The 11586-nt window shown below is 46.2% G+C and overlaps 1 protein-coding gene across 1 annotated transcript in view; it reads right to left on the reverse strand.

Moving 5' to 3' along the window:
- The window catches only part of CACNA2D4 (calcium voltage-gated channel auxiliary subunit alpha2delta 4), a 182736-nt gene that overhangs the window by 23362 nt on the left and 147788 nt on the right, over positions 1 to 11586 (reverse strand). Inside the window, exons 27-28 of the mRNA XM_090041104.1 lie at positions 4987 to 5048; positions 3540 to 3554 (exon numbers count right to left, since the gene is read on the reverse strand). Coding sequence (XP_089897230.1) covers positions 3540 to 3554; positions 4987 to 5048 — 77 coding nt within the window. The remainder of the gene's footprint in view (positions 1 to 3539; positions 3555 to 4986; positions 5049 to 11586) is intronic.

Genomic DNA, 11586 nt, shown 5'->3' on the forward strand with positions numbered 1-11586 from the left:
GAAATTAGCCCTCCTCTCCCCCTGCAAAATGGAGGTGCATGTATTGAGTGGGGAAGCTGATTTGTTTTTCTGCCTAAGATAGAAGCATTCTGCTGTAATCCCTGCTACACAGTGCAGCAGCTCTGCTATTACTCTTCAAGCGGCTAAGGAAGTCAATGGCCCATTGTTCTTCACTTCATGGGTGTTAACAATCATCTCTCCTACTTAATGGTCTTCCACTAATGAAGCTAACCTTTCTTAGGGGAATGTTGCCATCTTCTAGGGCTTTTGGTCTCCTATTTCACAGCTGTTTCCAAAATCATAGGTCTGCCCATACAGATCAGTCTTCAATAGCAGCTGCAGCAGTTCCCAATCTGTGGTATGCGTATCACCAGTGGTACGCAGACAACCTGGCAGTGGTACATGTTAATGGATGTACTATAATTACTTTATATGACAAAAATTTGCTGGTGGTACTTCAGGTCAAACTGAATAATTTCCTGGTGGTGCTTAAGGTTGTATTGTTTTAAATTGGTGGTGTGCAATCTGTCAGAGTTTGGGAATCGCTGAGCTAGGGTTTTATTTAGTTAAGCAGGAAAGGCAGGGTGAATCAGCTGAAGATTAGGCTCTGCCCCTGCGCTCTGCAGCCATAACTCTGAACTTTTTTTTTCTTCACAAGGCTTTTCAAAAACGAGGTGCATATTCTATTTGGGGGTCTGAATACATGAAAAAGTGTTATGAGAGCTGCGTGAAGGTTGATGAGTTAGCTGTGATTTTGAAGCACGTTGTGTATGTATGCCTGCCAAGGAGGCCAATTCATTGTTCTGCTTCCTACCCAGTGTTCAAGACTTTGCAGCAATAATGAGACGTCTCCTTTCCACCAAGTAGTATGAGCCTCTTTCAGCTTCCCTTACCCAGTCTGTAGTATCTTGTTCTTTGACAAAGAACTGCTCTCAGATCAGCTCTCAGATAGCGATAGCCAGTTTAATATAAAACTGGCAGAATCAAGCCTCTGTGGTTGATAACAAAGATTATTGAACACTGAAAAGAAAAATGGCGAGTGTGCTTTGCCAGCTGATAACATTTATTGCACTTTAGTGCTGGATTATTTGCAGACAGCTTTTTTCTAAAGACAGCTAATGATAAAATAGGATGTGAATAGGCTCCAGTAGCCTCAGGCACCATCTATTTGTTTCACTAAGAATTTATGTGTACCAAAGCAGACACATGTGGGGACAGGAGGGGCTAAATGGTGAGTAAAAAAGCCCTTCAAGTGCTCATTGATTTCATAATCGTTTTATGTTTGGAGCGGCTGCCTGTGTCTGTCTCTTTGTGTTAGTCCGTAATTTTTTTTTTCATTGGGCAGTGAGGAGAGAAAGCTGACACAGTGTCACCATTTCTGCAAGAGCTCCCTTTTCTTTAAATTCACAGGATTCAAAGCTGTCAGGTCCTGCCTATTATAAGATACTACAGGCACCCTGTATTGTTTTAAAATAGTAAAAACATTGTGTATAGTTACAAAAACATCCCCCCTTCTTATCTGGCCTTGAACAACAGGAGATGAATCTATCATTCAACCAATTAAAACACCTTAATTGACTGCTAAGTCTCTGGATTTACCTTGTAAACCAATTTCAGGAGACAGCCAAAGACTCCTCATGGCTTTGTAACACTGTATTCTTAACATCATAATGATGTTTCAATGGAAAACTGTTATAATATGATAGTGTAAACATTGCCTAGTCATGATAGGATTGTTCCGTTTTACAGGACAGACACAAAGCAGGTGGCAGCCCTATAATTCATACTGGGATTTGCTCTGATTTGTTTTGTGAGAAATAGGGCCACAATAGCTCCAGAAGTTTCAGGTGAACTGCCAAAATGAAGTTAGGTGAACTAACCCCAGGAATGGGTTTGAGCCAATTATATGGGTGCCTATAGACATGTGGGGGTGCTGCTCTGATGTACTGTAGTTACAACACATCAGAACAGACTCGATTAATTGTTGTGCCTATCTTCAAGAAAGGGAGGAAAGTAGATCCGGCAAACTACAGGCCCATCAGCCTGACCTCTATCCTGGGGAAGGTCTTGGAAAAGATTATCAAAGAGGCTTAACAGACTAGCTGAAGGCAATATCCTGAGGGATACCCAGCATGGGTTTGTTGCAGGTAGGTCTTGCTTGACCAATCTCATTTCCTTTTATGACCAAGTGATTTATCACCTGGACAAGGGGGAAGAGATCGATGTCACATACCTTGACTTTAAAAAAGCCTTCAATCTGGTATCGCACAATCACCTCTTGGCTAAACTGGCTAACTGCAGCCTCGACCTCACCACAATCCGCTGGCTGGGGAACTGGCTCCGCAGTGGGACCCAGAGGATGGTGGTCAACAGGAGCCAATTGTCTTGGTGCACTGTGACCAGTGGGGTCCCTCAAGGCTCTGTCCTAGAGCCTATGCTATTTGACATCTTCATCCAGTGATGTGGACATTGGTGTCAGAAGCAGGCTGGCCACGTTTGCCAATGACACCAAACTCTGGGGTAAAGCATACGCACCAGAGGATAGGAGGGTGATCCAGGCGGACCTTGACAGGCTCATGAAATGGGCGAACGAGAACCTGATGATGCTCAACACTGAAAAATGCAAGGTTCTCCACCTTGGGAGGAAAAATCTGCAGCATGTTTATAGGTTTGGTAGTGCTACGCTGGTTAGCACTACAGATGAAAGGGACTTGGGGGTCATGGTTGACCACAAGATGAACATGAGCCTTCAATGTGATGCTGCGGCTGCTCCATGGGATGCATTCTCCCCTTGTACTCGGCCTTGGTGAGGCTGCAGCTGGAGTACCGCATCCAGTTTTGGGCTCCTCAATTCAAAAAGGATGTGGAGAAGCTTGAGAGGGTGCAGAGGAGAGCCACGTGCATGATCAGAGGTCAGGAAAACACACCTTATAATGAGAGGCTGAGAGCCATGGAGCTCTTCAGTCTGGAAAAGTGCTGCAAACACCTGTACATGATTCACAAGATACACTTGGAGATTTCAGAAAGGCATGCACAAGGCCAAACATATTCTGACCTGTTGTGGTCTTTGAGTTTTTTGCCAGAGAAGACTTGTCCTGTTATTTTTAGTCACAAGATGAGTGAAATTAGATTTTTGAAACAGGGTACCATTACATTCAGAGAAGTGATGGAAGGGCACCTTGGGGTTGAGAGTGACTGGGATAGTGAAACCTGTGCTGCTCTCTACCACTTTAAAGCCTTTTGAATTGCAGTCTCTCCCCAGATATGCACCTGCCTCAGAGCTGCCAGCTGCTCCTGGTCAGGTCTCTGTAATGCTACAACTAAGACTACTTCAATCTTTACCAAAGATGCCTAATTAACTGTGAAGACAGCGACAGTCTCAAACAGGCTTGGAGTGTCTCTGGCTATTACAGACAAGGGCCAGTCTCTACTGCACAGCAGCATACAAACTACATGCAATAATCAAAGCTTGATAGGCAGGCAGGGACACAGCAGGGAATTCTGGGATACCTCTTTACCCTCAGCCGTTGTCTACTTACATCAGTATCATTAGACTTAGAGATGTTCAGTGGGAATGTGGACATTCAGAGAAGCACACCATGCGACAAAGAGATGGAGAGGAGAGAGAAAAACATCCGTTAGTGACTCCTTGTTGCACCACTGCTGAGTTTTATTAAGCCAGGGACAGGCAATTATTTGGGCCTGAAGGCCACATAGGGAGTTTTGGTAAGCTGTCGTGTGTGTGTGTGTGTGTGTGTGTGTGTTCCTAAAATATGACATCCCCAAAAGATACTTTCAACAACTCCATTGGTAAAATCCCAGGACCTTCTTATTAGTCCATGGGATAATTCTGAACTCAAGCTACTATATGCTGGATTAGTAGGGAGGACCAACCTTTTTGGCAGGTATGCCACAAATTACGCCCCATGCCCATCACCAATCTCCTTCCCATGACTCATCTACCACTCTCTTTTCTGCTCCTTGCCCTGTGCTCCCTCCCAAACTGCTGCTCTGCTTTCTGCTCCATACCCTGTGCTTCCTGTCCAATCTGCTCCCATGCTTTCTGCTCCCTACCCTTTCTGCTGCTGTGCTGCCTGGCTTCTCCCTGATCTGTTGTATACCACATACGCAGGCTGCTTGTGCAACTTGTGGCATGTGCGCTACAGCTTGGCCACCCCTATGCTAGACATACCAGCACCACACCTTGGTTTCCAGCCTGCAAAAAAGCCTTCCCTCCACCAAAGCAACAAAAAGATTATTTTTCCCCATTCTCCATATGTTCTCAGTCATAACAACCAGTTTCCTACTGTTGTATCACAAGGGTTTCAATCTGATGGAAGTTCCTTCTCATTGCAGCAGAGAGACATTTCCACTCTGCTTCTTCAACCCTAGTGGACATCTTCCCACAAATATTTTGTCCTATACCTATATCTATACCTTAAGCTTTTGAGAGTGTCTGCTGATGGTCATGAAATGGCACTTGGTTTTCATCTCTCTCAGACTGGGACACTGCAATTCCATTTCCAATTCTCTCAGTATAGGGAAGGTGTCCAAAAGTAGCCCAGACTTATAAATTTATCTTTTTTTAAATTTAGTAGGATTTCATCATCATTAAGATGTTTTCCAAAGGCAGGTAGATTTTGGGCTTCCAATGGCAGCTTTCTATGGTGACTCTGAAAGACTGAATGAGTGCAAACATATTTCCACAATTAAACCTGTCATCTGCAGTGGAATGAATGCCAGACCAGGATTCTGACACCATTAATGCAGCATCCCCAGAACAGACACGCCACTCATGCCACATTAGAGCTGTCAAAGGATTAGCAAAATGTGTAACTTAAAACTAATCTAGTGCATAAATCTGTTTAATACAAATTTTGCAAAAGCTTTTGTTGAAATGGCACCAACACACCAGCACACATAGCCTGAGACCAGCCAAAGGAAGGTCATTAAATTGTATTTATGCATACTTGCTGCCATTCCTACCTGCCGCACTGCCATCCAGAACTTGTGTTGGAGTAATTCTAGCTTAATTTGCACGCCCACAGCTATGGGGAAATAAAAGTAGGGAGGGAGGGAGGGCAGGGTGAGAGAGAGAAAGAGATGCAAGTTAGGAAAGGGGAAAAAAAACAAAACACTTGCATGAAATAACGGGCAAAGATGACACTTGCAACCGGCTTCCAAGTGCAAATGATGAGCTGGCAGGTAAGCACTGAGTCAGACAGTCAAGTGAGAGTCAGAGGTTTAACAGGGTGGAAGAAAGGACGGGTTGGTCGCTGTGTTGCAATACTGACACCTCCCTCCCACTGAACACCACAGAGATGCAAACAGATAAAAAAAAAGCCTTTTATCTTTGGCTATCAGATTATCAGGCCAGAACAGACTTTCTTGGCTTAATCTTTCCCTTGCTCTGTCAGATCCCTAGTGTTGTCTACCAGGTGTGGGGCACATTGCCATAGGAGACAGGGGAGCACTCTCTCTCTTTCTTTCCCTCGTGAATGCTTCCACACTCAAAAGCAGTGATGCAATTGTGCAATCCCTGTGGTGTAATGTGGTAACTTGTCAGTCCATGGAGTCAGCTTACTTGAAGGGTCTTCAGGAAACCCAGCCCCATGCTTGCAGAGAGCAGCAGAGACTGAGTGCTGGTCTCTCATTACATACTCAGGTATCAGCTGGCTATTTTGTGCAATAGGGTTACTTGAGATTTACCTCAGTGTAAGTGGGACATGAATCAGGCTCAGTGATTTCATGATATGTACTGGGATGTGTGGTTGCTTTAAAGTTAGTTCTGTGATTAGATGCTATAATTCAGCTGAGAAGGAATTAAGACCAGAATGTACAATTAGGTATTTTCAAGCTATGTGCACACAGAACCTGGCAGCTGGCATCAGCTGGAATCACAGCCCTGGTGTATCATCTCTGTCTTTAATGCCAGGGCAACAGTTTCCTTCTTTGTCACATCCCTATTGCTGGTCCATCTTACAAAATCCCACTTAACTGGAATGCTTCTACCCAGCTTTTTCTGTCATAAAATAAATCTGACTGGTGTTAACTGGAGAAAGGGATTACTTCTTACAGCTGCCTTCTCCCTAACCCCCAGCACACACAAGCCAGACAAGACAGGATATTCCTTTAAGATGCATCCAATGCTGCTTCTGAAAATATAAAGAAAGAAGGCTGAATTCACCTTGGATGTTGATCCACTGACATTAGCAGGGTTACCCTAGGCATGGATTTGGCGCAGTGTCTGCAAAGAACAGTCTGTGGTCAGTAATACACTGTAAGCTATGTTGTTATGGTTGATTCTGTCTAACTAAAGATTGTCTTGATTTTGCGTGTAGCTCTGAATAAAGTCCACGGCTATCTCTTAAAAGCACCTCAAGTAAGAGTCATTCCCCTTTTCAGAGCGAATCACATCAACAGTAGTGAGCAATGCCCAGGACATGCAGATTTGATAAGACAGAAGGAGTTGGTACCAGTACAACTAACAGTGGAACACAGGGAGTTACTGAACAGCTTGTCTTTTAGCCAGGAGGAAGCTAAATCCTGAAACACCATTCAAAGAGAATTAAACCCTTGGTCATGGATTCTCACTTCACACATGCCCAGAAGACATAGGCAATTACATTCCATAAGAGAGTTACTTGTATCATGAGGCAAGCAAGATTCTTTGGGTAGATGTGATATCTTTTAATAGACCAACTTGAGTAGTTGGAAAAAAGTTCTTAGCAAGCTTTTGGGCCCAGTCGCCCTTCTTCAGGCATAGGAAGTCTCTGCTGCTCTGAGACTCCAAGGAATGAGAGAAGCTAAAAGTGTGGCAGGATGTCAGTGAGAATGTAAATAGGTAGAAAATATAAAGACAAAAAGGTAAAGCAGAGAGGGGAGGGGGAAAAGAGCGGGGAAAAACAAGGGTAAAGGAAGACATTATAGTGATAGAATACAAGGTGGAAAAGAGGCTGTCAGTGAAAAAGAAAATAGTTGGAGATCAGGAAAACAGGAATGAGAGAAACTCAAAGTGTGAGAGGATATTGTGAAAATATAAATGGGTGGAAAGGAGAAACAAAAGGTAAAGCAGGGGAGGGAGGGGAAGAAGGCGGGTGGGGAAAGGCCAAAGGAAAACATTACAGGGCTAATAATACAGGGTAAGGAAGAGGCTCTCAATGAAGAAGGAAATAGTAGGAAGTCAGGGAGACAAAGGGCAGAAAAGTAGGGGAGGGGAGAAAAGGTGGGGGAAAGAAAAATAGGAGGTCAGGTCAGGCAGGTACCTGTTGAATCAGATGTCAGGCAGGTTGTAATGTGTCATAAAACCAAAAGCCACAACCATAAACCCAGAAACTTGTATCATGAAGAATAATAACACTGCAGACTTGCCCTTGTTGGTGTCACTGGGCATAACCCTAGGTAACTCAGAGGGATGGAAGACCATGAGTGTTGATGAAGCCCCTCTGCTCTAGGCCCGGGCGAGCCAGGGCCCCACCTTTGTGAACCTTTGTAACCCTTTCCTTGAACTTTTTGTAACCTCCTGTAATACTGGAAAACAGGATGAGTAGCAGGCAAGCTGAAACTCCCTAAAACTGTTATATGTGGAATGCAAGGACACCACTTAGAGAGAGAAGGGAGGAGGGAAGGGGATGCGGGGGGTGGAAGCCAACTAGTGGAAAACTACTGCAGAACAGGGTATAAAAATACACTGTTGCAGGGCTAGGGGTGCAGGATTTGAGACCATACAGTCTCCCTGCACCTTTCACTTGAGCTCAAATAAACTCTGTCTACTTCTCCCCCCAGTGTGTTTATTGGCGCGACGCACACCGGGCAACGAACCCAATTGTTGCCTCCCTCCCTCGGGCACCTTGTGCTGGCAACACCCTCATGCTTTGTAGCAGCCGAGAGAAAGACAAACCTGTCACTTCGCTCCTTCCTGCACCACCTGGTAGCTAGCTCCTCTACCCACAGAACCTGCCAATACACTTATCCCTTCTGTGAATCCTCCTCTGCATGTTGTCCTGGCCATCCTATCCAGCCTTCTGTCCCTTTCCATGGTGTCCAGTAGCTAGCAGTGTGGAGGCTGTCTCTGGAGGGTCTCCATCCAGGGAAACAGGAGTAGGAAAACCTTCCCTATCCTTGTATCTCCTCTGTTGACTGGAATCACCTGCGATTGCTTATGCAGATAAATTAGTGGTTCTCAGGGTGATTTACAGTAATTGCTTTTGTATTCATGTGGAGCCTGGTTGTTTGAGAAAAAGAGGTAAGGGAGCAGTGCTAATAGAGGTAGTGGCCTGGATGCCCTGAAGACCCACCATGACTGGGGTGGGCAGGTGTGGAAGGAGGCATGCAGAGACAGACTTTCAAAAGTTAAGTTTGATGCTAGATGGGATGAAGGAAAGACTGGAGATAAAAAGTCATTGCATGTCCCAAAGATTTGTGAACAGTGATCTAAGATTCTTTACCCCAGTGGCAGGGCCTGTGTTTGTGGAACAGGAAGATATGGGTGTGACATTAAGAGTGGCCCTAGAGCAGAACACAGCAACCACCAAGGAGGCTTAGATGAGATAATGGATATTTTTACTGAAGTTACACCCCAGGGAATTATGCACAAAAACCCTCAAAATTATGTGCAGAAATACTCAAAACTATGCAATGTTAATTGCTTTTTTTTTTTTTTTTTTTACAAATTAAACTAAATATAACACTTTTTGAACCTTCTTCAGAAATATATGCAAGTACTTGTGTGTGGGGTATGGTTTGGAGGTGTGGGTCTGGGGGAGGGGTTGTGAAGGTATGGTGGGTATGGGGAGGTGTGGGTGTGGGTGTGGGTGTGGGGTTTGTGGGTGGCTGTGGATATGAAACTGGGGTTTGTTGGGGAGTGTGTGGGGTTTGTGGCTAGGTGTGGTCTGCCGCACCACACGCCCCACCCATACACAGCCCCCACCACCACATGGTGCCTCCTGAATGCAGCCCCTGCTGCCACATACCCTGCCCCTGCACACAGCCCCCACCATCACGTCCCCCTCGCCCCCAACATAGCCCACACTGCCACACACCCCTTCCCCCATGCACAGCCTCTGCCACCACATGCCCCATCTCGCACACAGCCCCTGTCACCTATAGCCCTCTCCCCAGCACAGGCTCTGCTGCTGGCAGGCCCTTGGAGTGCTCTTGGCCACAGCAGGCAGAGTCCCCAATGGCACGTGGCTCTGGCAAATCCTGGGGGCTGCACATGGCGGCACGGAGCCAGCCCAGTTTGGCTTGCTGATGGTGCCTCTGGGCCAGACTGGGCTGGCTTCATGCCAGCATGTGGGGCTCACAGCACTGCAGGTAGGAACTACATGCAGCCCCAGGCACTCGGCTGCAGCTGCGCACTGCCCGGGACTCTGCCTGTCCCAGGCAGGGGTGCTCTGTCAGTCTGCCCCTGATTGCTGCTCACCCCCTCTCCTGCAGATGGGAGCTCCCCTTCCCATTCACCAGCTACACCTTGGGGAATTATGGGATATTATGTGAGCTGCACAGTCATACATTTTATGCACAAAGTTATGCGGGTACATAGTTGCATAATTCCCTGGGGTGTATGAAGTGCTAATAACTTGAGGCACTGGAGTCCCTCTGTGACAGCATAAACTATGCAAAGGCAGACAACGCTGTATATGCTAAATATTCAGATGCTGCTTTACCACTGATCAACTATTCAGACATCCCAAACATGTATAACTTTCTATCAGCGGGTATCCCCTATTCATTTCATACAGAACATGCACCTGCAATACACTGCAACTGCTTCCCTGAGAGGCCACTCAGCGTGCAGTTAATATCAGCCCCCTCCACCTGTTCATTCTACCCTTCACCATGTCTATCGTCATTAACTCATCCTCTCTCTTCCTCTGCCTTTTCTGGGATTGTCTCTTTGTTTATCCACATGCCTGTCTCATAAGGAGCTTTCTTCAAGATTTCATTCTCAGTCTACCCCAGAACAAAGAGCAATGAGATTGCATTTGGTAGGCTGCATATCAAGGTGGATCTCACCATGCACAGGCTTTGCTTTTGTGGCAGCTGCCTTGCTGTTTAAATTTTAAAAACCCAATTATTCCTAGGAAACAATAGGTCAGAACAGTGAAGCAGTCTCCCTTTTCTAGTCCCTGTTTCTTGTGGGTGAGGCCAATCTACAATATTTTTTAAAGCAAAATGTAACTAAAAGGAATTGAAAGAGAACAGAGCCTAGTAGAGGCACTAGAGCCTGGTGATGGGGGCTGCTAAAGCAAGTAGTGCTTCTTGAAGGTTTTATCTGATGAGGATTGGGAGCCCAGAAGGGAAATAAGGGGACTATACTCAAGGTGCACTGGAATGACTCTCAGAGACAGTGGGTGCAACTACACAAGACGCTGACTGCACAGTAGCCAAAAAATACTGTGCAGCAGCACGTCACAGCACAGGCAGTGCTAATACGCTAGTGTGCAGTATTAGTAGGCTACTGCACACAACTGTCACCTAAAAGAAGTTCACCAGCGCTACTGCACAGTAACTCTAGTTACTGTGCATTTATTTAGTACTTGTATTAGCAAGTACTAAATAAATGAGTAGTAATGACTATGCCGTTGCATCTCATGTAGATGTGCCCAGAAGGTGGGATTCTGGTCTTGGTCACACCACCATCACTGGAGAGTAACTCCATGGACTTTGCTTGGTATTACTCTGGCCATTACAGTGGCAAACATTAGAGCAGGCTTTGGCTGAGGCTGTACTGCCTAACCAAGCTTGCCCAGCTGCGATGTCTGGGCTGGAGCTCTGTGCCACAGAAGCTCATCTCTAATCCACTCATCTCTCCACATCCCCATTCTGCAAGTTTCTCCAAATGTTTTCTGCATAGACTTTGGGAAGCTAATGCCAGGACAGGCATACTTCTCTGCTATTAAGCACTGGAGCTTTACAATACCCCAGTCTGCCCTGCTGCTCTCAGGCTGCTCAAGGCGACTGCTGTGACGGACCACTCTTTATCCAGCTCTTTGTAAGTGTCTGCTGGATAATAGTCGCTTTAATATGTAACATGTGCTGTCTCCTGCCCCCACCTTGCCCTCAGGGCTCCCCATGAGGAGGGCTTTTTTGTTCCCAGACCCCAGGGCTTCTCCAAGCTGTCCCCCACCTCTACGCCATGCTGTCCTAATCTCCATACAGAAACCAGCTGACACACTTGCCCGCCCCCCCTCTTCTCTCTTTGCCTTTCTCTGTGAGTTCATTGTGATCAGCCTGCATTTCTTCCCTACCACTCCATAACCAGGGGAAAAGGGGAGGCTGCAATCCAGCTCACAGGTGCCTCCCAGCAACCTGCTCCTAATGATTCCCACAGCTCTGCCTCCATGGGGATGAAGAGAGCTGGCCCCTCACCCCACCCGCAATCCCCTGTTCTCCGTTTGCAGGAAGGGGAGAAGGGAGGAGACATGGGGGAGACAGAGAGAGGAGAAAGAAAGAAAGAAAGAGAGAGAAGCAGTTTCTCGGAGATGAGTTGAGAGAAATTTAAATCTTCCAAGCTCCTTCCTCTGCAAATTTGGGCATTTCAGAGTGGAGTCTACCTGCATGCCTGCACAATTCCTTCACACT

This window comes from Crocodylus siamensis, chromosome 4 (genome assembly GCF_052110815.1).
Source record: "Crocodylus siamensis isolate JL-2025a chromosome 4, ASM5211081v1, whole genome shotgun sequence".
NCBI lineage: Eukaryota > Metazoa > Chordata > Crocodylia > Crocodylidae > Crocodylus > Crocodylus siamensis.